Source organism: Hyaena hyaena, unplaced genomic scaffold (assembly GCF_003009895.1).
Source record: "Hyaena hyaena isolate Hyena2069 unplaced genomic scaffold, ASM300989v1 scaffold_539, whole genome shotgun sequence".
NCBI classification, from domain to species: domain Eukaryota; kingdom Metazoa; phylum Chordata; class Mammalia; order Carnivora; family Hyaenidae; genus Hyaena; species Hyaena hyaena.
This window is the reverse complement of record NW_024081169.1, coordinates 1299292-1325197: the sequence shown is the minus strand read 5'-3', so window position 1 is coordinate 1325197 and position 25906 is coordinate 1299292. Positions and strand designations below refer to the sequence as shown.

Genomic DNA, 25906 nt, shown 5'->3' with positions numbered 1-25906 from the left:
AGAGAACACGGTAACATCTAAGAGACTCAAACTAACAGTGCACAAAGGAAGTAAGCACTGGCCGGGGACTCAAAGTATCCAAAGGTCTGAAGGTGCCCTACATGTTCTGAGCTGTAGTCATTTAAAAAGCTTTGAAAGACCTTTATGAGGTCTTCTTTGATCTGTATGTTCCTGGTCAGGGACTCCAGGTCGGCGGCCTGCACCTGCAGCTCTTCCTCTTGCGCGGCCACCATGGACTGTAGTGCAGAAAGTTCCATCTGCGGAGAGAAAGAATCCTGCAGTGAGTGTCAGGGGGGACCAGAACTGTCGCATTTACATTTTAACACCAAGGTTTTCTGTATGAAATCACTATCAGCCAGGAATGCGGGTAAAAACTAGAAGATGAAGAGTCCTCTGCTGGTCGATCAATACACCAGAGTGTGGTGCGAAGGCGTGTTTTATGGGACGCGGTGATGGCAGGTTCAATGATGTCCTCCACTTTACTTAGCAGATAAAGCATCAAATTTGTTTAACTAAGGAGTTTATTACGTCACTTAAAAAAATAACAGGTGAGTGAATCCTCCCAACAGCCCTCCAGAATAAACTGGTCTTCTCTTCCCCAATTTAAATATGAGGCGACTGAGGCTGAGAGAAATTAAGGAACCTGGTCCAAGTCTCATGGAGCCAGGAAGTGACCTCAGGGAAGCAGACTCCGCACACAAGGCTGTAATGCCTTTGATTACACCCACACATCCTTCGTGGAGATGGCAAGTGATTTGTTAAGTAAACATTTTAAGGAATGATATTGCGATGTAAAGAACAGAGGTATAAGGGAGCCTGACTGGCTCAGCAAGTAGAGCATGTGACTCTCGATCTGGGGGTTGTAAGTTCAAGTCCCACATTGGGTGTGGAGGTTACTTAAAAATAAAGCCTTAAAGAAAGAAAAAAAAAAAGAAAATAGGTGTGACACACGAAGACAGATGCCCCCCAGTGAGTTTAAGGCATAGTCAAGCTTCCTAAAGGAAGCAGTGCCTCTTTAATATATAAAACGTGAGCTGTGTGCAATAAAGACCTTACTTCTAATTCCATCAACACAGACAGTTCACTATGTGGGCTCATCATTTGTAACTACACAGTTATTTGATATCCTGGGCTACTGTGCATGTTGGGAAGAAATACTTCTCACATTTCCCTGCATGAGGAAGGACCTCGGTTAGTGTAACTCCTGACTTGTCTCCACTCCTTAACTCAGCCCCAGGTAGGCGAAGGGACTTACCTGAATGGCATACTGGGGAAGAATAAGCCATGCATGCCTGACTTGGCTACATCGTTCTTTTGGGGAAGCACTGGCTGCAAGAAGCCCGTTTTTGCCACTGTTTCTCCAAGGGCAGGCCTGCTGTGTGTGGGACTTAGGTAGACAGAGGTCTACCCCGTTCTGGGAGTTGGCTAGCAGGCCTCTTGGTTCTTGCATTAAGTTCTCTACCTGCGCCTGTGTCCGTAATGCAGTTGGTAAAATAAAAATGCTCTGCCACTACTTTATTTCTCAGTTTGAGCAGATCTTGGGTATGAAAAAGGAGGGCCCTCTTCATAGGCCCCTATCATTATATAGATGGGTATGTGCTCCATAGAAGAGAAATTCAATCACAAGGAAGCTACACTACTGCAGCATAATAAAGGTCTGCAGTGAGGCACACATGGGCTTTAACTCTTGGCAGAATCTTCCTAGAAGGCATTTAAACTGAGCTTCAATTCCCTCAATTGTAAAAATGGAAAAAATATCTATTTTTCAGGGCCATATGAGAATAGAGAAAATGGATTTAAAAGTGTGTGGCAGGCAATCAGTGAATGTTAATTATTGCTACCACTGCTACTATTATTTCAAGACAGTGGGGGGAGGGCGGATGTTTAAAAATTTGAGAAAATCGACATGGCTTTTGGTACATATCCAAAAAGTACAGAACCAAAAAGCAACGTTGCACTGAAATGAGTATATGTGGGAAAAACAGGAATAGCATGTGGAAACTGAACTGAAATACCTGATGTGAATAATCAGATAATGGCTACAGTAGAACCAAAAAAAGGAAAAAAAAAAAAAAAAAAACTGGGAGGGAAACCAGGGGATTTTGAAAACTGGTATTTTTAAAATGTCATACAATTTCATATCCTCAAAACTAGAGTCACATAACAGTAGTCTGGTTATAAGGAGAAATATAGTTACAAGAGGAGAAATGAGGAAGTACAATAAGATAACCACAAACGCGAATACAGGTTTTATATTTTAGACCTAACTCTGGCAAAGAGGTGGAATATTCCTGATGTTGACTAGCCAGGTAAGCTTAATTTAGGAGCCCATGACACTGCTGCCCCTCTGAAATAGATGCTTTCAGTGTTAGCTGGTACCTCTATACCGTGGCCCTGGTATTTCTTTCCCAGCTGGACATACAGCCAGCTGTACGGGGCGGCAGAGAGAGAAGGGATTCTCCTGTAAGGCTGGGCGGCCTCTTCTAAGAAAATTCATGAAAACTCCATTGCTAGAAGTAGGGCCCAAGATTGGGAAGATTATCTGCTCCAAGTCATGACTTCTTAGCAAGTATTTTGAGTCACAAAAGACCTCAATTTAAATCTTACCTTCAGGATGTCTTACTAGTTACAGGACACTTTCCCAACTCTATGTTTAAAAAGAAAAAATCAGTGTTTCATCTTCTTCATCTATAGAATAGGGTCAATACCACTCAGTTTGCAGAGTCATAAGCATTAGTGCTAATTTACGTACCCGTACAGTGCACTGCATACAGCAAGTAGTCAATAAACATTATCGACCATTCCCCAAAGTCTTTTGTTCCATATTTTTAAAACTAATTTTGCGGATCTAACGTCACAATTCCAAGCAGCACTTATACAGTATTTCACTTTTTCACAAGTTCTTTACAATGATTCTAGTTAGCGACGGGCAGAGAGAGCAGTCTTTGTCTCTTCAGCACTTAAAAGTTTAATGGTCTCCATGTATAAAAATAAGAGCATGTTTTGAGAAAATATGTATATAAAGCGATTTCTGGTTTTCTCCTGAAAGAAAAGTCTTACTTTGCTTTAGGACCTAGCTAGTATATTTACTTGGACAACTGTAGTTTTTTAAATAGAAACTATCCTGAAAGAAAAGAAAAGGGATTTAGAAATGAGACTCCCTGAGAAAACTCACCCGGCTTTCTCTTTCCTTTTTAGCCATGAGCTCGAGCTCTTCCTTGGCAGTACCCAGCTCCTTCTCCAGCCCGGTCATGGCATCCAAGTCTCCTGGCAGTGAACACACAGCACTAGTGTCAATCACTGTAATTCACAGGGCTTCTGCTACCTTCCTTCTGGGGAACTGACTCTGAATACACAATCTAACAACAACAATAACAACGGCTCTATGGACAGGTTGTTCTTTGCGGCATTAATTGTAATAGCAAAATACTGCAATCCGTCTACAGAAGACTGAATAAACCACGGTATGCCCATGCCATGAAGTACTATAATCAACCGTAAAAAGAATGAGGAAAATCTTTATGAACAGGCATGGACTAATTTCTAAGATACACTATTAAGTAAAACAAGGTGGGTACAAAAGAATACACCTAGTGTACTATGTTTTATATTAGGAAAGAGGACAACAAGAACACACACGCATCACACAGAGACACAGGACTGCTCTCTTACTTTGCAAAAAGAAACTTAGGGAAGGATAACCCAGAAATGAAATTGGTTGCCTTCAAGGGAGGGGTGAAAACAAGAGAGGAATGTTAGGGAAGTTGATGGGGCTTCTGAGTGCACTTTTCTATATATTTGAGTTTTGAATCATGCTAATGTTTTATATTTTTAATGTGTAAAGTTAGTTCAATAATAACAGGGAGGAAAAAGCCTAAAACTGAATATTAACATAAATGAACCTGTATAACAAATAGATAAAACAAGCACCCAGAAAAACAAAAATTAATCCAAATAATTTTTTGAACTCAGTATTCTAACTATATATCCTCGGCAGGAAAGAGTCTAAGGGTTAAACAAGTAAATAAAAAGAAACCTTAAACACTATTTAATGAGTTTTTTGTTGATAGCTATATTCGCATAGCAATCATGAAACCAGTTTTGTGCATTGTGCCAATATGTGAGTATATTGATGTTATAGGTAAGCAGGTTTTTCAATGTCAAAAAAAAAAAAAGAAAAAAAAAAGGCAGATACAAACACAAAATAAGCCAAAGAAAGAACCTGTGTTGTTCAATTAGAATTAGAGAAATCAGTATCAAACACACACACACACACACACACACACACACACACACCCCTGTTCATGTAAAAGGGCCTAGAAGCAAATGACGTACCTGTAGCTATGAACCTATCTTGTGCCAAGAGATTAGTATCTACGTGCCATTATCCACTTAAAGGAAGCAGAGCCCCTTGAGGGAATGGGTAATTCCAGGGCTGAGGCAGGGAGAATAAAAGGTGATCGCAGAACATCTTGTGCCACAAAGTGTAGAAGTGCTGAGAAACTGACAGGCAAATATCAAAAAGAACAGAGGAGCAGCTAGAAGGGGCTCCAATTGGCCAAATCTGGGATAATTTGGGCACCAAATGGAATAATAACAGAAACAGATAATAACATGTATTTTTAAAAACAGAATTTAGTAGAACACATTGGTACAAAAAACGGAATGGGGAGAATACTGATTTTCAAAGGAATACGGATTTTCAAAGGAAGAAATTTTAGAAATGGAAATCACCTTATTATTATTTTTTGTTTGTTTTGGAGAGAGAGACAGAGACATAGCACAAGCAGGGGAGGGGCAGAGAAAGAGGGAGACACAGAATCCAAAGCAGGCTCCAGGCTCTGAGCTGTCAGCACAGCCCAACACGGGGCTCGAACCCATAAACCGTGAGATCATGACCTGAGCTGAAGTAGGATGCTCAACTGACTGAGCCACCAAGGTGCCCCAGAAATCACATTTTTAAACTACCAACGCAATAGAATTGTTGGTTCAGGCACGGCAGAAAGATGTGACCCGCCCCCCGGGAAGGACTGTGGGGAAACGGACCGTCAACACCTCCAGGCGCTAGTCTGGCAGACCCCTCACACAGTGGGAGAAATGAGTCTTCACGGATCTCTCCGGCAGATACAGCCTTGACCAAGGAGAATACCAACTGCTATCACGTGCTCCTGACGTGATGCACTGAGAAAGACATCACCCTGGAAGCATTCTTGCCAAAAATGTTTAACTTGAATCTAACCACGAGGAAATAAGTAATCAGAGCCAAACTGAGGGCCATGAGCTGACCCAGAGTTTTCAAAAATGCCTATGTCAAAACAGACAAAAAAGACTAGAAAGCTGTTCCAGATTAAAGGAGACTACAGGGACATTACAAGTAAATGTGATGCCAGATCCTGGAGGAAGAAACCCGGCCATCGAGGACATTATGGTGACAACGGGAACTGTGAATATGAACCGTACGTTAGGTGCCAGGACTACAGTAAGGTTGAATTTCCTGAGTGTAATACTCATACTGAAGCAGGAGAATATGCCCCTGCTGCTAGGAGATACACAATGAAGTATTTAGAAGTGAAGTGTCAGGATACCTAATTTTTAAATGGCTTAGAAATAACAATATATCTGTGTGTATGCATGTAAAGAAAGTATGCAAAGGTGGTAAAATGTTAACAGGCGGTGAATCGTATTAACTGTCTACGCATTATTTGTGCCACCTTTCTGTAAGTTTGAAATTTGCAAAATAAAAAGTTGTGGGAAGGTACTTTTGGAAAAAAGGTAAATAGGGAATTAACAAATCCAGCATCCATTACTCTTTGACTAACATAAAGTTCTCCTACTAAAAAATAACCACTTGCATGACTATCTACGGAATCCCATAATACTTAACACTGTAACACAGACACAAAGCTTTTACATTCTTAATATCATTTAAAAACTGTAAGTTAATTATTCAAGTCCACAACCTTTCGCATTATGGCACTATAATCACCACTTCATGAGTGATGGTAAGCCCCTATTTCTAGAAATCACTGGGTAAATATCTTCCTTGAAGTTACTATTGATCCTGGCCGTTTACTCCGTGAAAGTCAGAGACTCGAATCCCAAGCACTCATTATGTTTTGTTCCTACTCTGCACAGAATTCAGCTGTTTGGGGGGAGTTCAAGGCCTACCAGTCTCTTACTTAGATGGCTGTGGTCTTTGACAATAGCTTAAAGCACATTGCCCCCCACGCTCGCTCTGCACTGCAGAACAAGTTATGCCAAGTTACAGTGTGTAGACTCAGTCTGCTTGAAAGACATCTGGAATGTGTCAGCCCCATGGTCTTGCTGTGTAGGTTTGGAAACACTACCTGCTACATTTCTGAATCCCTGCAAAACTATCTGAAAAGGACAATCAGGAGGCAGCTTCCCTGGAGTCGAACTGTGTACCTAGAACAACTGTCTTAATTCGACATAAGGTCAGGTCAGTTTTTCCTAAATAGCCTTTTAGGGAAATCTACTTATTTTTTTCCATTAAGGTAGAAAGAGAAAGAGTGTCTTTGCCACACTTATTAACAGAGTTACAGGAAGAAAAGACAGAAGGTTCCTTAGTGAAATTACATTTGATACTTACCCAATGAGGACCTGGCTATACTGGCATCCCCTTTGGCAGTCAATGAAATGCTATCATCCTTGGAGGGTATATGCACAGAACCCTACAAATGGGAAGAGTCAGGGGATTTAGGAAAGTGTGGGAACCATGATCACAACGACAAGGACTTGGAATGGTATTAAGATGATCAAACGTATGCCTTGCACACAAAAAGAAAAGGTCACGAACATCTACACGAGTCCATAGCTCTTACTTGATCAGTCTGATCTCCAAGATGGGGACTGCTGGAGGTAACTTCAGTGGGTTGGTTCAAGATCAGTGCTTGGGACGCCATGAAGTCTTTCCCTCCTAAATAATGGCGCAGGGCCTGCAATTCTGAATTTCTTTCCATTAGGGCTTGTACCATCTTCTCTGCAGAGGCCTGTAAGGAAATCACACAGAACATTAGACGGATACTCTACAAAACAAAATTCACCTTCTGATGTTATTTGTTAAAAGTCAATTATTTATGAAAAGCCAGTGGAGCCCCTTGAAATAGTCTCCTTGCTTTCAGTTTACAGCCTGAATTTTAAGTCCTCTGTTACACACAGGCTGTAACTGAAAGCAAGGGGACTATTTCAAGGGGCTCCACATATGCCCTCGGCCTGGATGGCCTTTACCCAAACGTTTGTTTGGTTTGCTCCCCTCACATCTTTGCCTAATGCTCCCTTAACGTACTGACCTCCTTTGCATATTCTATCTAAAACAGTGAGCTTTTGGGGCGCCTGGGTGGCTTAGTCGGTTAAGCGTCCGACTTTCGCTTAGGTCATGATCTCGCGGTTCGTGGGTTCGGGCCCCGCGTCGGGCTCTGTGCTGACTGCCAGCTCAGAGCCTGAAGCCTGTTTCAGTCTGTGACTCCCTTGCTCTCTGACCCTCCCCTGTTCACGCTGTCTCTCTCTCTCCTAGAAATAAATAAAACATTAAAAAATAAATAAATAAAACAGTGAGCTTTTCTCTACTCACGATTCTCCCTGTCCTGCTAAGTTTTTTAGAATACACTGCCGTTATCTGATGTATCTGTTTATTGTCTCTCTCCCAACTGGATGCATGTTTCCTCAGGGCAGGGTCTAGGTTTTCTTCAGCGCTGAGTCACAAGCACCCAGAACAGTGTCCGGCAGATAGCAGGCACTCAACACGTATTTACTGAATGAATCAATTACGTGGAGACACTTTTATCAGATCATACAATCCAGAGAATCTGAACCTCAAAACCACCAACCCCAGGTTTAATTTCAAATCCCAGTTTTCTAAGACAAATTACGCACATTAAGGAAAAAGATCTAGAACATTATTTGTGACCTTTACCACATTAAAAGTCTGCATTTAATCAGAAAATGTGGAAATAATAAACCAAGACTAAAATTACTGGGGGCTATAAGCTGATGAATCAAAACTCTATTAGCTATCTTGGCACCAACTGCTTCTGGAACAATAACTACTGTTTCAAAGGAGAAGCGGAGCGTTTGTCATAATTTCTAAGGGAAATAAAAGAATAACTTTACATGTTTAGTAAGATTTGGGCCCTTCAGGGATTTGGACATAACCATCTAGAAGTTAACAGCACATTATTCATTCACATTAATAAACATCTATGCAAATTGTTATGGGAAAGAAACAATAAATAACATTCAAGATCTCTTGGGTCATATATATGATCTACGTGGCTTGGAATTCTTTTTCTAGTAGTGTTGTTTTTAGCCCTGGTCCTCCAAGCGTGGCCCATGGACCAGCAGCATCACTGTCATCTGTGCAAGCTCTTAAGCCCTCCCCATCCCTCCTGGCCCCTGTCCCTGGGAGCAAGCCTGGGAATCTACGCTTCTAAAAAGCTCCCCAGAGGACTTCTCCTGCATGTAAAATTTAAGAAGCAGATCTAGGAAAATACAACCATTTCTCTTTTTCTGGAGTTAAAGTGATCTTTTATAATTTCACAGTTATGTCCTAGCTTCCATCATTTTACTCTCAGTAGAGTACAGTATTTCTGAGGTGTAATAAACTAATTCTTTCAAATTACAAAAGGGTTAAAAAAGAGACTTTTGTTAGCCTCCTGCCAAAGACTTAAAGAATTCACAGTGACTCTGTTAGGTCTACTCTAGAAGCAATTTCTGCAGCTTATTTAATAGGAAGGAAATGTATATTCACTTCAGGGGGTTTGAGAAATAGATGAGAGAAAAAGAACTCTCCAAGACATGAGGAAACATTAGAAAATATTATGGTCAAATGATAAGAATCTGGTGCCCCCTAAAACTGGCTGGAGGGAATTCTGAGTGACTGGTCCCTAAAATGCAGTTCACATCTCAAGCCTTGAGGAGAAAGAGATCTGTGAATGAGGATAAATTAAGAATTGCCTTCTGAAATACTCATGTACCAGTACCTGAAGATTAACTATTCCATAATATCATAAGATTATTTCTTCTCATCAAGGCCTTTGGAAAAAAAACAGTCTGGTTTCCTCTTAAGAGATTTCAGTTTTTATGAGAATTAAGAAAAAAATATGTAAAATGTAAGTTTTGCCATACCTTGGCTGGAAATAGAAAATATCACTGAAATGTTTTCTTAAAGGTTTTTTTGTTTGTTTGATTAGAGAGAGAGTGTGTGCGAGAGGGGTAGAGAGAGAGAGAGAGAGAGAGACAGAGACAGACAGAGAGACAGACAGTCAGTCTTAAGCAGGCTCCATGCTCAGTGCAGAGCTTGATTCTATGACCCTGGGATCATGACCTGAGCTAAAATCAAGAGTCAGACACTCAACCAGCTGAGCCACCCAGGCGCCCCCAAAATATCATCAGGTTTGGATATTTTAGACTCGAAACCAAAACACTCCAGAACCCCATATTCCCTCCTGTGAAATTAGCAGAATATCAAGAAAAAGAGAATGGGTGAGTGGGTATGTGTGCTGTTTAGGCACCCATCTAAATGTGAAGTGCTCTAAAAATATTGCATGCTTTGGTGACTGATGTAAAACTATAGTCTAACAGACTGGAGGAAAAAATCCTCACAGAATGGACTGTAAAATCTCTCTCTCTCTCTCTCTCTCTCTCTCTCTCTCTCTCTCTCACACACACACACACACACACACACACACACACACACACACACACACGGTGATGTTCCAAAGAACCCTATTCACAGGCTGTAAATGCACCAATAGCGTTCTGATCCGTGCATCAGTCCTTACTTGGCTCTCCCGCTCCCTGGTGCTCATGGACTGAAGCAGGCCTTGAATCTCTAGTTCATGTTCCACGGCTTGTTTGTTTCGATCACTGAGAAGTTCCTGCAGCAGCCTTTCCTTTCTCTGTAGGCGCTGGCACAGCTCCTCGGCGACCTCACTCTGTCCCGGCCCGAGTTTGCAGAGCAACGTCGCGCTCAGGTCCTAACACAGAAGGGATGCCGTAAGTTTTGGAGGAGAGGATGCCCTCTACTACGTATCAAAGGGTTTATTCTTTAAGGATCTATTATAGAAGAAAGAGCTGTGGGATTCTGGAGAGCAAGAATCATGTTTTATTCACTTTTGTTTTCCCAGGTCCAGCACACGCCTGGCCCACAGAAATATGTGCTTGGTGAATGAACACCAACAATTCACAAAAATACCTGTAACGGCAACTTATGTATTATTTTCTGAAGCTCTTTCCCTATTTGCTCAGGGTCCATGATAATTAAAACTAGAGGAAGATAAATGGACACTCAGTCCATTTTGTTTATTTCTCCCCAGTATAACTTTTATGGGGGAAACACAAAACGACAGGCTAAGAAAGAATAACAAGCACTATGCTAGCGTGGTGACAGAGTTCCTCCTTCTATACTGAGAGGGAGCACGTGGTGGTTACAACTGTGGGCCAAACTGCCTGGGCTGCTTCCTGGCTCTGCCGCTTACTAACTCTGTTACTTTGGATAAGTGTCTTCATCTCAGAAGTCTGTTTCCTTGTCTATAAAAGAGGGATAATAATATAGAACTCATAGACATGTAAGGATTCAATGAGTTAGCATCCATTAAGCAATTAAAACCGTGCCTAACAAGCCTGGCACCATAACTAATAAAGGTCAGGTCTCACATCAAAGGTGCACGATTCAGTTCTCATTAATTCTCACATGACTTATTTGAGAAAGATAATTGTCACCCTGAGTTTATGGGTGTAGGAAAAAAGGTCCCAGGGAAAGCCAAGGACTTGCCCAGGCACAGAATGGAATTCGACACTTGGGTCATTGGCCTCCCAGACCTCAAGGGTCCTAATCCAAGACTGAGATTATGCAATCACTAAGCCAACTGCCGGTAAGGAACTAAAGTCTTGCCTCCACTTCTTTGTTCCTGTCATGCAGAGATGTCTGTAACTGCTGAATGATACTTTCTTGTTCCTTCTGCCAATGGCTGAATTTGGTTTCCAATTCTTCTTTCAGCCACTGGAGGTCCTGACAGGTAGCAGATAAGTGTTCTACTTCCAGGCCTTTGGCCCTCAGGAGACTCTCCATGCTCTGCAGGAAAAAAGAAAGCAGCTGTAAGTCAAAGGGCCAGCCCACACTCCTCAGGAAAGGCAAGAAACTTGATCCACCTTGAAATATCTCCAAAATTATCATTTTTTTGCAAAAGGAGAAAACTTAATATCTAATCAAACAATGCCATACTAATCTTTTTTTTATTTTGTTTTAGAAACTCTCATCTAATTTGTAGAGAAATAAATACAACACGTATGATAAATGAAGTAGTTTTGAGGAAGCAGGCTATGCTACAGAGGAAGTGACAGACTTCTTTAAGAAGTGGCAGATGGTTAAATGTGTAAACTCGAAAATACATACACAAGAGTAGCCCACAGGAAATATTAATAAGTGTTCTGACTGTGACTATAGAAGGACATGGATATAACATTAGTGAGAAAACAACAGTGTAACAGTTGTACCCTGGCAATGCTTATGTAAAAAGCTTACCAATATCGACAAGAATTATAAATACATCAGAAGTACGTCTAGTTGGGGTGCCTGGATGGCTCAGTTGATTAAGGGTCCGACTTCAGCTCAGATCATGATATCACGGTTTGTGAGTTTGAGCCCTAAATGGGGCTCTGCACTGTCTCTCTCTCAAAAATAAATAAGTTAAAAATTAAAAAAAAAAGAAGTTATGTCTAGAAATCTATATTCACTGCTTCCTCCTGTAGAGTTCATGGCAGACTAACACTTCTCACTTCCTAATCTATAATGATGGAACTAATGATCACCATTTTGGTTTCTGTATTTTTTGTCTTCTGAAGCAAATACCTTGGTTTTCAGAAAATGACAGAAGGAGTTGATGCTTCAGGTTTAGAATCCAAGTGGGAGAGGGATACCAAGTCATGGCAGACTGTGCTCTTACCTGCATGGTAGCTTCGTTAGAGGAGAGAATACCACGCAGTCTCTCTAAGTCATGATCTCGCTCTCGCATGGCGAGATGGAGTTGACGCAGTTCTTTTTCTTTTTCTTCTAGAGTGGAGAACTTTTCATCTATGGCCCGCTGCAAGGAAAGTAAGGATCCTAAAGCTACTGCACATTCACTACTGTGATCACACTCGTTCATTAAGATTCAAATACAGGGCGCCTGGGGGGCTCAGTCGGTTGAGCGTCCAACTTCGGCTCAGGTCATGATCTCGGGGTTTGTGAGTTTGAGCCCCATGCTGGGCTCAGTGCTGACAGCTCAGAGCCTGGAGCCTGCTTTGGATTCTGTGTCTTCCTCTTTCTCTGCCCCTCCCCTACTCGAACTCAGTCTCTCAAAAATAAACGTTGAAAAAAAATTTTGTTTTAAATCCAAACATAAAGGAAGGAAAAACCAACTTCAGAAAGCAGCAAATGAAGTATTCCTACAGTACCTGTGTGAATGGAATAATCCATAGTACATAAACAAAAATAAGGCACATACCTCTAGAGCAACATCTCGATCTTGTACTCGTTGCCGAAGCTTCTCAAGCAACATTTCATTTGCTTCGAGGGTTTTGTCTGACTTATCTCGATACTGTAGGAGCTCCCGAAACTCCTAATGAGACCAAAAAATATTTTCCTTTATTCATCTGTACATAATGTACCGAATTCCAACATTTTGCCAACCAATTTGTTACTTAGGATCAAAAACAAAATGCAATCACTCTAAAAGAAAACACAGGTTAGCAGAGATGACAGGCATATACATTAATTATTCCACATCACACATATATGTGTATAGACACATGCATGTGTATACGTGTGTATTCGTATAAACGTATATATATGTGTCTGTGTACCTAGTAACAGGGGAACACAGGATGCACTATGTACATCTGCCTGAAGGTGTCACTAAAGATCTCACAAAAGGGGTTACATCTGCTCTGAATCTTAAAGGACTAGGAATTTCCCAAGTGAAGAGGAGGTGGGGGTATTTCTATCAGAAAAAAAAAATATGTACAATATGTGCACACGACGAAAAAACTGTATGATGAGCAAAATGTAGGGGGTGGAAATGGGACTGCAGCTTACAGCAGGTGGTAGAACTGATCATGGTCCACTTTGATGTTCTACATTTTCCCCAAAACCTTCATTTTATCATCTAAATAACAGGACTTTGTACACAGATGTCTTCACCTACTAGCCTGAGAGCAGTGGTCATATCTTCTCTGTCTTCCCAGCACCAGTATCTGGCTCACAAAGCTGTTTGATAACTATTTGCTGAATACTGATTGCTTGTCTTTTGGGTCTACATTTATTATTTCCTACACTTGCTGGTTAGCACTGGTGGTTTACGAACTGTACTTTCTATTTATTTTGAATCCTCCTGGTTCCCAGGTCTCAATGCTCTATGTGTAACAGGTACCGAACACAGGTAGGTAGATGGACATCTTGAGATTTTACGTGAACAGAAACCTCAGAGTTCTGTGAGCCCAGATTTGGTTGAAGTCATTGTGTCGACTCACCTGAAGCAGTTGCTCCTTGTGACTCAGACTGTGGTTTAGGTGCTGAATATGCTGCTCGTGGGTTCTAATCTCATTGTATTTTTCAGCCTCCAGGATACGAAGCTGTTGGCCTTTACTCTGCAATTCTCCTTGGAGCTGCTGCAAGGCTTTTCGTAATTCCTGAATGAAACAAATGTCTTTTAAACAATCTAAAATTTTCACGTGGTCAGTAGATATGAAGACCTTAAAAATTCCAACAGATATAGAAATATAAAGTAGCAGAAAAGTGCCATTCTTTTTATTTTAATTTGAAGTTTTTAAATGGTTTATTTATTTCTGAGAGACAGACAGACAGAGAGAGAGAGAGACAGCATGAGCAGGAGAGGGTCAGAGAGGGAGGGAGACACAGAATCGGAAGCAGGCTCCAGGCTCTGAGCTAGCTGTCAGCACAGGGCCCGACGCAGGGCTTGAACTCGTGAAACATGAGATCATGACCTGAGCCAAAGTCAGACGCTTAACCGACTGAGCCATCTAGGCGCCCCAGAAAAGTGCCATTCTTGAAATTACTATAGGATATGGGAAATCATAACTGTGAATGGAGACAAGGTGTACATACCATTATAGTTCAGGACTTACTTTCTAGTTTACAAATGACAGATCTATATAACTACTAAGCAGAACTCTGTCCTGCTGTAAACCTGGATCCTTTACAATGAGCTCAAGGATAGAGTATTTCCACCATCATTTTATATCCTAAAACAAAAAACAAATAAAACAAACTGGGGCTCTCGGTGGTTCAGCCAGTTGAGTGTCTGACTCTTGATTGATTTTGGCTCAGGTCATGAATCCAGGGTCATGGGATCAAGCCCCACATTTAGGCCCTGTGCTGAGCATGGAGCCTGCTTAAGATTCTCTCTTTCCCTCTGCTCCTCTCCACCCCCCAACTCTCTCAAAAAAAAAAAAAAAAAAAAATTGGCAGCATATGCTCTAACTTAACAAGATAAATGAACCACTTAAGAATTAATTTAAAAAAACAAAAAAGAAGTGGCTGATTGTACGTGCCATTCCTCTGACCCTGGCTGTTGCTTCCCACTATTCTGTCTTGGTAACCTTTCCCCATCCTTCAGGAATAACCTAAGAGAGCTCCTTTCATAAAGCTTTCCCAGACTCCCTTCCTCAGCCCCTCTTGTATTTTTCCTCTGGGACCCACACACACCTCCTCTGCCTCATCACGAAAATTCTGTTTCTGTGACTGCCTTATACTAAACCACAAGTAACGTAACAGGAAAGAGCTTGTGACACTGACTCTTGTGTTTCCAGAGCCCAGCCCGATGTCCGGCACATGGCATGAGGCCAACAAACGTTGAGCTGAATTAACTGGATTAAGTGATGACTCAAGGGTTCAACAGAAACCATCCTGATGAAAAGTCAGTATCAGGGCAAAGCCAAGCACTTCTGGCCACAAACTGATTACTGACTTACCTGGTTATGTTTCCAAGAAGCCTCCTTCTGCTGTTCTGTCTCACGGGCTGTGGCCTCCACGAACTGCACACATCGCTTGGCATCCTCCAGCTGGCGTTCTTTCTGACGTATGACCCTCTGGAGTTTCTGTATTTCGAGCTGGCTGCAGAACAGAGCAGTCTGTAGGTCAAGCAGAGCCACCTGTTGCCGGGCTGGGCAAGTACCCTCGGAGTTCTGAAAAGACAGGAAAATTCATAACCACAAGGAGGCCAAGCCCCGAGTGGCTGAGAAGACTAACAAAATCAAGACTGTGACCGAACATGGCACTTCCTCCTCTGCAGTCCCTCCTCGTGTCCTACGTGGCCCTCACTTACGTGAAGCTGTCCAAGCTGGCTCTGGTGCAGCATTTCTCGGAGTTTTGCCATTGTGTCATTTTGACCTTCAATCACCTGGTACAGCTCCTCTGTCTGAAAAGGAGATAGCGAGTACCAAACATGTTAGTTGGTGAACTAAAACTGAATTCCATGATCTCACCTGCACAGACTGTAGAAACACCAATGCTGATTACACTCCAGTTTTTCTAGGCTTAGCTCTCTTAGTCTAACGATCCATTGCTACAAAATACAGAATCTGTGTCTACTTCGATGGAACAAATCATTTCCTCACAGGTCCCTGACTGCCAAATGTGTACCTCATTTTCCCTGCTTTTCAGAGTTTCCTTGAGGCTTTGAATTGCAGCATCCTGCTTCTGAGAGGACTCCTGAGCTGACTTCAGTTCACAGGTCATGTCATTCAATTTCTCTTGAAGAATCTGAATTCAGAAAAGAAAGTGATTTCTTTTAACCTCAGATGCAACCAGAAAGTCCTTCCTCAAATCTAGATAATCTATTTCCTACATAATATTACCTTGTTATTTTTTTCCCCAGAGAGTAGCCATTAAAGTCCTAAGCCAATCACCAAGACAAAGTAGCAGGTAACATGAAATACTTCCTTCAGTACTCAATTGCTTCAATTCTCCTGCACTGTGCTTTCCGTGTGATGGGCAGTGATGGGCACTAGTCCACCCGAGTCACCGTGGATGCTCTATACAAAGTCCAAGGAGTTCTGCTATCTAGGACGGGACAGACCACCACAAGGTGTTCTGCCAGAAGCTCAGCATCCAAATTGTGGGAACTGGTGAAATTCTCTTCTACGTAAATGTTAGAATCCTTGGGCTATAAAGGGGTGAGAAGTTAAGCTAAAATCAAAAGCACAAACCTCTTGTCTTGGTGCTTTACACAGGTAAAGAATTCATTCAAGTTTGTTTGCTTAACCAACTGAGCCACCCAGGGGTCTCTGCATTCAAGTTTTAATTATAGATCTAAAAGGCACCAGAAATTCTGATCTGTGCAGAACAGGCTGAAATCTTGATGAGAGATAAAGGAAAGAACAACAGTTTTGGTCAAATATTCCTTAGAGTGCCCAGGTGCCTGGGTGGTTCAATCGGTTGAGTGTCTGACTCTTTATTTCGGCGCAGGTCATGGTCTCACAGTTCTCAAGACCAAGCCCCAAGGTGGGCTCTGCGCTGGCAGCACAGAGCCTGCATGGCATTCCTTCTCTCCCTCCCTCTCTGCCCCTCCTCCGTTCGCACTCACTCTCTCTCAAAATAAATAAACTTTAAAAAAAAAAGTGCACACACACACACACACACACACACACACACAGATATTCCTTAGAACAACAGGAATACACAGTTTCCATCTTCCAAGTCCCACTCAGGACCTGTGATCTCCAAGGGCTGGATTCATTGTACCTTGTTGGTGGCCTCTGTTTGCTGGATTTTTTCCTGGAGTTCTGCCAAGTGGGCATCAGATACAGACTGCTGGGTTACAATGGTCTCGTCCGCATTCAGCTTCTGTTGTTTGAGTAACTCTTCAGACATGGGCTAGGGAGCAGCAGCAAGACAAAAACTTCAGTTAAATGTAGCCAACAATAAATACTCTCTTCTACGGTCTCTGGCATCTTTTGGCAGAGGCTTGAAAACCTAAATTGTTGCATGAGTTGGCAGTATGAATTCCTAAGGCAATCCTGTTCCTTATTAAGAGGACTGATTTACTCCCTTCCATATGAGATCCCCAGGTCCTCTCCCTGTCTTTGCCTATGAACTCACACAAACACTACATATTCAGTTAAGACAAATAATTTAGTTTAAAGAAAAGGGAAGATTTAAAAAAGAAAATGTTTATGATGACCAAATACTCACTTTATCCTATTTCCAATCAGGGAATTCAATAAACAAACCTATACCGTCCTTAAGAAGAGAAGGGTATGTTTCAACAGCCTTTCTTATAATATGCCTGTTCACGTTATTGGAAAAATGGACAGATTTTGAATATAAACTATACATTATAATATCAATACTAAATTTCCTAAATTTAGTAATTATAGTTATATAAAAGATGTTCTTGCCCTTAGGAAACATGCTTATTTAGTATAAAAACTCATAATATCTGCAACTAATTCTCAGATGGTCCAGGAATAAAAAAATAATGTGTCTATATAGGCAGTGGGAGTGAAACAGCAAATGTAGCAAAATATTAGCAAATGGAGAATCTGGATAAATGTTAGCAATTGGTGAATCTGGGAGTTCTCTGTATTTCTCTTATGACTTCCTTATAAATTTGAGGTTATTTCAAAAAACAGTAAAAACAGAATTAAAAATAAATTTCAACACCCATGGTGGTCTAGGAAGGACGTATGTTTTACAGGAATAGCAATTCACCAAAAAGATTCAGGAGGAAAAAAAAAAACACTGCTTACATAATGTGATGATAAATCAGACTAAGATAAACTTATGGAACTGTACCTAATATTCACTATGAGCTAAGGGTACTAAAATAAAATTGCAGGAATTCATTGTGGCATTAAATCCATCTCCTCTCTCCCTGACCCTTCCCTTCCCACTCCTGCCCCCCCAGTCCAGTGAGAAAAAAATATAAATCCATTAGGAAGAGAAAAAGACAACTGCTGCTCATTTTCCAATTCCCTCATCTTTTCAAACTCTCGACTACCATCTTCTAGGCAGTGGGGTTAGAGCTTACCTTCAAACTCTTCCTGCCAGCAATGGACTGGAAGTACAAGATTTCAGGTAAAAAACAACAGTTTTTTAATTCTTCTAATGCTATTTATCATTTTTAAAACATCTCTTAAGTACTGTAATATATAAAGCACTATGGGAGTTGGAAGTAAGGAGCTATATAATAAAGGAACAAGGAAATACACAAGACAGCAGATAGTGACACACCCTATGCTGTAAAATAGAAAAGCACGATAAAGTTACTCTAAGCTGGTTGACCAGTTGCTCTACGTTGGTTACATGGAGATCTGCAGCATAAAAAGCCAGTCCTGCAAAGAGCTACAGATGGACAATCTAGGCAGCAGGAACAGCTACTGGAAATGACCTAGAGTGGCTATGAGCCTGGGAGAGATCTATGAGGCTAGAGCAGCATTTTCAGATAGAAATGTGATGTGAGGCGTGTATAAACTTAAATTTTTGTAGTAAACTTCATTGACTGAAGTAAAAAAAAAAAAAAAAAAAAAAAAGGTGAACTTAATTTCAACAAAATATATTATCTGAGCCCATACAGTATATCAAAAGAAATGATCATAGACATGTATTCAATATAATAACCATCAACAAGGTATTTTACTTCCTTTCAAACCAAGTCTCTGAAATCACGGGTGTCCTTTACACTCATGGCCTATCTCGATTCAGACTAGCCACATGTCAAGTGCTCAACAGCCACATAAGGCTAGTGGCTACCCGGCCGACTAGCACAGGCTCAAGTGTAATGAGCAGAGGACAGGAATATATGATGAGAAGGAAAGGTAGGGGCCAGTACAGAACTTCTACAGCAGGGTGAAGGAGGCTGGATTTCATTCTCATTGCAATGAGAATGGACTGCACTGTTTTTAACAGAAAAGTAATCCAATCATATTTATATTTTAAAAAGGTCACTCTAGCTTTTCTGTGGTGACCGGCCTGGGGAGCACCAGTGGGAACACGGAGACCAGAGAGAAGGCTGCTTCAGTACGTAGTGTGGGTGAAAGAGAACAGTGGCTGAGAGCGGTAGTAAGGGAGGAGGACAGAACTGGATATATTTGGATATGTTTTGAAAGGTCAGTCAACAGGACTGGAAGGCAGAAGAGGGACAAAGAGAAACGAAGGATAATGACTCCTAGAAAAATTGAGGTGCTTGTTGTTGTGGGTGTAACAGGGAGCTTAGCCCTGAGGCGCTGTGAACTAGGTCACACCCTGGGAGAGGTAACTATGTGAACAGATATTCACAATTCTAACTGATAAATAAATAATTTTATCATTTACTTAATGATAAAACATTCTCTACAAAACCTGGCTTCTCAGCTCCTCAGTGCAAAACAACTTTCCAATAATGTCTATTACAGATATTTTTCAAATTTAAACTATAACAGGAAGAATTAAAGAAAACAGCTGCAAGTTTGAAATGGCAGGGAAAGTGGTCCTATTTACCTAAATAAAAAAAAATTTTTTTAATGTTTATTCATTTTTGAGAGACAGAGAGTGAGCAGGGGAGGAGCAGAAAGGGAAACAGAATCCGAAAAAAGACTCCAGGCTCTGAACTGTCAGCACAGAGCCTGATGCGGGGCTCAAATCCACAAACCGTGAGATCATGGACCTGAGCCACCCAGGCAACCCCCTGTTTACTTACTTTAAACCAAAGAATCTCAGAGCTGTGAAGGAAACTTTATAAACTAACCATCTGATCTAATCCCATCTTACATGTGAAGAAATGGAGACTTAGAGAAAGTAATGTCCGAAGTTACACAGGAAATCAGGAAAAGGATTGAGTTAAACCAGATGCACTGAAGTTGGGAATGTATCTTTCCTCTCCATAAGTCCATTGCCTACCATAATGTCTGGAATATTGTAGGGACCAAAAGTTTGTGTTGAATAAGAGAACAAGAGCAGAAACAAACACAAACAGCCCTAATTTCCAGTCCGGTACTCTAATCCTTCAGTGGCTCTTTAGAAATAAGACTAGATGGAGATAGATATTTAATAGAGACATTTCAACAGCAACTTTAAGGCCAAAGAATGCCATAGAATAGTACATGAGTCTGTATCTCATCTGAACCCATCTTGGCCTTAATAATTGTAGGAAATCCCTTATTCTATAACGCACTGACCTAAAGGCTGGAAGATACTTTTTTTCTTCCTTATTCATAACACTTTATTACCGAATAGTCTTAGAAACGTTATTCAATCTTCATCTCAGAAAACTGTCCTTTCAGATAAGTCTGCCAAAACAGCACTTAGCAAGGTCCCCTGACCTTGAGTTAACAGCTCCTAATGAATTCTTGTGACATATCAAATACATAAACCAATCATTTTAAGATGATTTTATAAAGCCTGAAATCAGTAATGCTCGATTTGGCTGAATCACCGCTAATTTCCAGACTGCTGGTTACCAAAATCATATTATAGTAATAATGCAATTTTAAGTTAAGCTGCTTTTGACTCATTTAGGACAAATGCTTTCCAGCGTCAGGAAAGAGAATTGCTTCCAGGCCCTATGTTGCATAATGTAAGACTTCTTGGCTAAAAAGGCAGTTTAGGTCTTCTGGGTTAAGAGCATTTTTCTTGGCACCTCCTAGTCCTTACAACAGCAAGTCATAGATCTTTAACTGCTGTGGTTGTCTGTCCTGTTGTTAATAAGAGGAGACACACAAGAACCATCAACTAGCATAAAATTAAAGGCGTAATCTCTGACCAGCATCTAATGTTTATTCCTCCCAAAGGGCCTTATCTAGGTTCTGTAACTATACTGTGAGAGGGGATCAATTGCCATGGTCACACAGGGGCAGACCCTGGCGTTGTAAGGCAACGCAAAGATCTACGGTTCTTTGAATTTAGATAGAAAAGGAAACAGCACGAGCCAGGGCTAAATTGATGTTTACTAAGCAACCACACCCCTCCTATCTTCTAGTTCGGGGGGCATACAATAAAGAAGGAAATTACCAGCTTCAATCTTTCTTTAGATATTTAAACCACCTTGGGTTTTCAGGCATAAATTCTGTGGAAGGCAAAGAAGTCAATTTGCGTAATGCCAAAAAATTAGTAAGCAGGAGAGCTACACTGTTGCTATTTTTCTTTAACATAACAAAGAAGAGAAAGGAAAAAAGCAATCAGAAGGAACTCTGATGACAATATTTAAGGGGGTATAGAATGGGGTAGGTGGAGGATTAAACAAAGGAATCAAAATGACCTTTCAGAACAATCCTGGAGAGCAGCTTTTCTTTGTATTTGCAGTAGAATTTAACTAAAGAAACATTTTTTTCTTTCATTTTTTTTCCCCTCTCTACAAGCTAAGAACAAAACTACCAGAAGTAATTTACATTTACTCCTGTTCTTTTCACGTTTGTTCAGAGAAACAGACAATGAGCAGTCTGCCTTTGTCCCAGTTAACTCTGGTTCTGACATAAAGCACAGCAGGCTTTAAGACTTCTTAAGGAGCTTAAAAGTCAACTAGACTTAAATAACACACGGGGGGGGGGGGGGAGCAAATACACATTGTATTTACAAACACCCTGAGCCCAATTTAATCTTTCTATTTGCACCCACCTCCTTAATTACTGGAGAAAATGGCATCACAGTTAAATGCCATGATTCAAGCTGAATGTTTTCTCCTTCCTCTTGATGTTTTTTATTATCGTACCAACAGTAAAGAATCTAAGCTAGGTAACAGCAGAAAGGTCACACACTACAGTTTTAAAGGTCTATTTTTTCCCCAATGTCCAAATGTAATGAAGTAAAGGGACTTGACCTAAAGACACAGTTACCAGGCAGTTTAAATGTGCTCATTAGGATGACAAATTTCAATGCTCCACTTTAAGAAATGAAAGCAAAGCAGAGCATTAGGCATTTATACAGACGAAAACACATTTTAAAACTTTTTGATATCTATCCTTTTCATAACACTTTATATATGCTGTTTGACAGTTTTACGTAAATTTAAAAATATTTCTCCCATTTTTCTGCTAAGTTCTTACTGACACAACTTTTATTTATAATAGAATTATTTTTCAAAAAATTTTAAGTGACAATCAGCAATTTCACCAATTATCAAGCTCTAGATTTCTGGGATGACGATGACTGGGAGCAGGCTTTCCAAAATGCCTTCTAGATTGTCCACTTTTGTAAGGGTATCACTAGATAATCTGTATCAGGTAGAACATGCCAGATGTTTCACAAAATTAACTGAAGTTAGCATCCACGGTTGCTGCAGAAACAAAGTAGCATCTGTCAGGTCCCTGTACATAGCTAAACCTAAAAGGCTGGTATGAAATCAATTGGGCAGAAATGAATAGCTCAAATTAAGATCAGCTGGCATCTTCTAATCACTAAGAAATTCAAGAGTATAATGGATGATGGGGTGTCTGAGGGGCTCAGCCAGTTAAGTGTCCAACTCTTGATTTTGACTCAAGTCAAGATCTCATGGTTTGTTGAGTTTGAGCCCTGCATCAGGCTTTGCACTGTGTGGAACCTGCCTGGGATTCTCTCTGCCCCTACCCTACTCAGGCTCTCTCTCAAAATAAATAAACTTAAAGAAAAATTTAAAGAGTATAATGGATGAAACTCCTATTGCCCAATAACGGAGGAATCTTTCTTAACGTCAAACATCCTCTTAACAGAGTTCAGTAGGCAAATGGGCTACGAACAGTTTTTGCCTTAACGTTTTTAATGACAACGCTTGAATTCCCAAGTTTCTTTTATGAACAAGTCATCATTAGCCTTCCAATGACATGTTTATTATTAATATTGCCCAGATAGTATAATACTTTGGTGGATTAATAGATTTTCCCCAAACCTTTAGCCTACATTCTAATCAGTCTGAGACATACCTCTGGGATGAAATAATTGATGCTCCAGGGAGAACTAGAGAGCTCCCTTACAGAATGCGAGAAAACATCTGTAAATCTAAATGAAAGCATCTATATATCTAAAAATGAAAGCAAAGAAAAAAAAAGAAGAAGTGGGGGACGGAAAAGGAGGGAAGAGGAAAGAGTTTTAGTGCCAGGTGTAAGATTAAATGTCTTTTTATAGGGTAAAAGTCAATTAGGAATCTCTTTTTGTCTTAAAAGAGCTGTGATTTTGAGAATGAACAGGAAAGCCAACAGATAGATTACAAGGATTGTGAAAAGCACATTCTTTGAGCGTGAATTGCGCGCATACTACAATGGGACACAAGCGAAGGTGCAGCAAACGAGGGCTCAATGATTCGTTTTCTCAGGTGTAGAATATTAACCTTCACCCAGGCAGAAATCACGTGAAGGCTGAGGCCAGCTAACTATAATCAGAAAAACGCTACGTACACCATTTTGTATACCTGGACCCGAAGTGGTAAATAATCTTCACAGAGATCATCCCATAGCTCCTGCAAGTCTGAAATTTCCAAGGGGTAACTCACAGATGTCTTGTCTAAGGGTTTCAAAGACCTGTTAAGGAAACCGGAACTAACGCCATCTGTCATGATAGGGCCAGGCCGGGCTGCAGGTGGGCTGGATTTCACCGGAATGGGAAGCTTGCTCCCTCGGGGACTCTGGATGGGTTTATAATCAAGACCTTTAATCATGCTGAGAGCTAGCTCCAGCTTGTGGTTACACATATGCTGTGGAGCCTGTTCTTCTGAACAACAGTCACACTTTGCAAGTTCCTTTGCACTTCTGTCCGTTTCCTCATCCTTTTGTTGCGGAGGACTAGCCTGGACACTTGCATCCAAAGATTCCACAGAGGATCCTGGTGTCCCTTCTTCCATGCTTTCTCCATCTGGGGGTACCTTTGTGCTTGGTAAATCCGGTGGGCCGACCTCAGACAACGCTGGTTCTTCAGTGCAAATGCTGGTGGACCACCTGGTAGAAGGGCCACACGAGATACTTCTGGCCACCTTTCGAGGCACCTTACAAATGGCTTCGTAGTCAGAATCAGCAACCCGCAAAGCTGCACAACCACGGCATCTCCTGGGTCGGTTTCCAGGACCTTCCGAAGCATGGCAGCTGTGGAGCTCCTGAATCTGATCCTCGTTTTCCACCCAACACTCAAACCCTGAATAGGCAAAGTCCTCCTGGAGCAGTGCAGAGTATCTCACGTCAGGTAAGCCGGAAATGTCAACCGTCCCATTCCCTGCCTTGGCTTCCGTGCCAGAGTCATCGTTGTTCTTACGATACATGCTTGCAATGCAGAACTTGAGGCGGTCCTTCTCCAGCAGCAGCTTTTGCAAGCGCTCAATGGAAAGAGCTTCGATCCGGGCAATAACGGTGTCGAATCTATAGATCCGATCAAGCATGAAAGCACACTTGCTGCAAGCAAACTCGGCTTTGCCATCCCGGGAGACATCCTTGCCCAGGACATGCGAAAGCAGAACCTGGAGGTTGAGCTTAGAAGCCGTGTGGAAGATCCAGCGCCGCTGGTTTCCGCACAGCTCCCGGGCACAGATCCTGCAAATCTCCTTCATCTTCTCTCCCAGCAGTAGCCAAGCTTCCCTGAAGCGACTGCTGCTTGGTGTTCATTCACTGGCGCTCGGTTGCGCGGCGTCTCCCTCCTCCGCGGCCTCCGGCGGGCATGGCACAGTTCGGTGGGGTCCCCTCCCTGCAGGGGCGCACCTCGCCCACCCGGGCGCGGGCTCTGGGTACCAGGGTGGGCAGCCCCGCCCCTCGGGAAGGGGGCGGGCGTAAAAACGCCTTAAGGGGATGCTCCGTGACAGCAGCGCAGGCCACGCTCGCCACCAGTCATCTCTCCTCCGGCTGTGCCTCCCGCCAGCCGCCGCGTCCCCAACGTCCTCCCTTTTAGCAGGCTGGGTTCGCAGTACGCGAGCAAGCACCCTGCTGCTGACGCAAAGACCCGGAGATCGGGGATCAGATTTCAAGATGGCGCCAGCGGCTCGGCTCCCGCGGCCGGCGGCGGGTTCCTCTGGGAGCTGTAGTCCGGCGGGCCGCTCCCTGCCCCGCGCATGCGCGGTGGCAAGTGCGTGCCCCCTCGCCCCGAGTCGGGTCGCAGCTCCTCGCGGTGAAACGCGGACAGAATTCGTAGCGGGTACCCGTGGAGAGTAGGACGGTCGCTGGCCGCTGGCAGGCTGCTTTCATCTGCTGAGATTGCACCCGACGAGCGCACCAGTTCTCTCGCGGATCCTCCCTCCTGCCTCAGCGGGATGACCCGGAGACCGGCGTGGGGAGGAGAGAGTTGAATCCCCTCCCCCTCTCTCCGCCGGTAGCGCCACGTACTCTGGATGGAGCAGCCCGGCGGCGCCACTAGGTACCGCTGCGCGCCGCCTCCCTCCGCCTGAGCCCCACCTCTTCTCCCCTGCCGAGGCTGGGACCGGGATTAAAAGGCCCTGGGGCTACAGCGGCGGGCGGGGAGACAGGGTTGGGAGGTGGCAGGGCGGATTTAGGAGGCTCAATTCAACCTCTCCTTCGACCATGGGGAGTATCTAGAAAAGAGGTCAAGTGTTTCTCTTCCTTGCGATGTCCGGGGCGGGCCGTCGGTTTAGCGCTGCTGGACGATGTGGCCTTTTTTAGAAAACAAATCAAGAGAGGACACAAAGCAGTCATCTGAGAAAGAGTCCAGCCAATGCCACGTGAATGCAGCTGGTGAACCCAGACTTTTAAGAATGGGCTTTTTCAAGAATGTAGACTCCTGAGAAGAGATTACCTTCACCAAATTCTCTTTCAGGTTCGGGTGGACTGCAGCCCCTATTTAGGGGACGGGGCGGGGTACACAAACTTCAGAATGAAAGACCTAGCTTCTTCGAGCAAGAGTACAGAGCGTCAGGGAGTGCTGATCCCCGCAGAATTAGGGCTGAGAATTTCACCAGCTTCAGTTAGTACCCTGTCTTATTCAACAATATACCGTTGTTACCTCACCCTT

General features: G+C 42.4%; 1 protein-coding gene across 14 annotated transcripts in view; it reads right to left on the bottom strand.

The window, feature by feature from the left end:
- The window catches only part of LOC120247637 (myomegalin-like), a 221631-nt gene that overhangs the window by 54886 nt on the left and 140839 nt on the right, over positions 1-25906 (bottom strand). For 5 of the 14 annotated variants that reach the window (XM_039255647.1, XM_039255648.1, XM_039255649.1 and 2 more), the window contains exons 1-14: positions 23373-25181; positions 16760-16891; positions 15659-15778; positions 15342-15434; positions 14989-15201; positions 13528-13686; positions 12504-12617; positions 11964-12101; positions 10913-11092; positions 9801-9995; positions 6843-7010; positions 6611-6692; positions 3176-3267; positions 141-257 (exon numbers count right to left, since the gene is read on the bottom strand). In XM_039255647.1, coding sequence (XP_039111578.1) covers positions 141-257; positions 3176-3267; positions 6611-6692; positions 6843-7010; positions 9801-9995; positions 10913-11092; positions 11964-12101; positions 12504-12617; positions 13528-13686; positions 14989-15201; positions 15342-15434; positions 15659-15778; positions 16760-16891; positions 23373-24497 — 2928 coding nt within the window. In that variant the 5' untranslated portion in view covers positions 24498-25181. Of the gene's footprint in view, positions 1-140; positions 258-3175; positions 3268-6610; positions 6693-6842; positions 7011-9800; positions 9996-10912; positions 11093-11963; positions 12102-12503; positions 12618-13527; positions 13687-14988; positions 15202-15341; positions 15435-15658; positions 15779-16759; positions 16892-23372; positions 25183-25906 lie in introns of those variants that run through there. The other 9 variants (XM_039255660.1, XM_039255659.1, XM_039255654.1 and 6 more) reach the window with 4 other exon arrangements.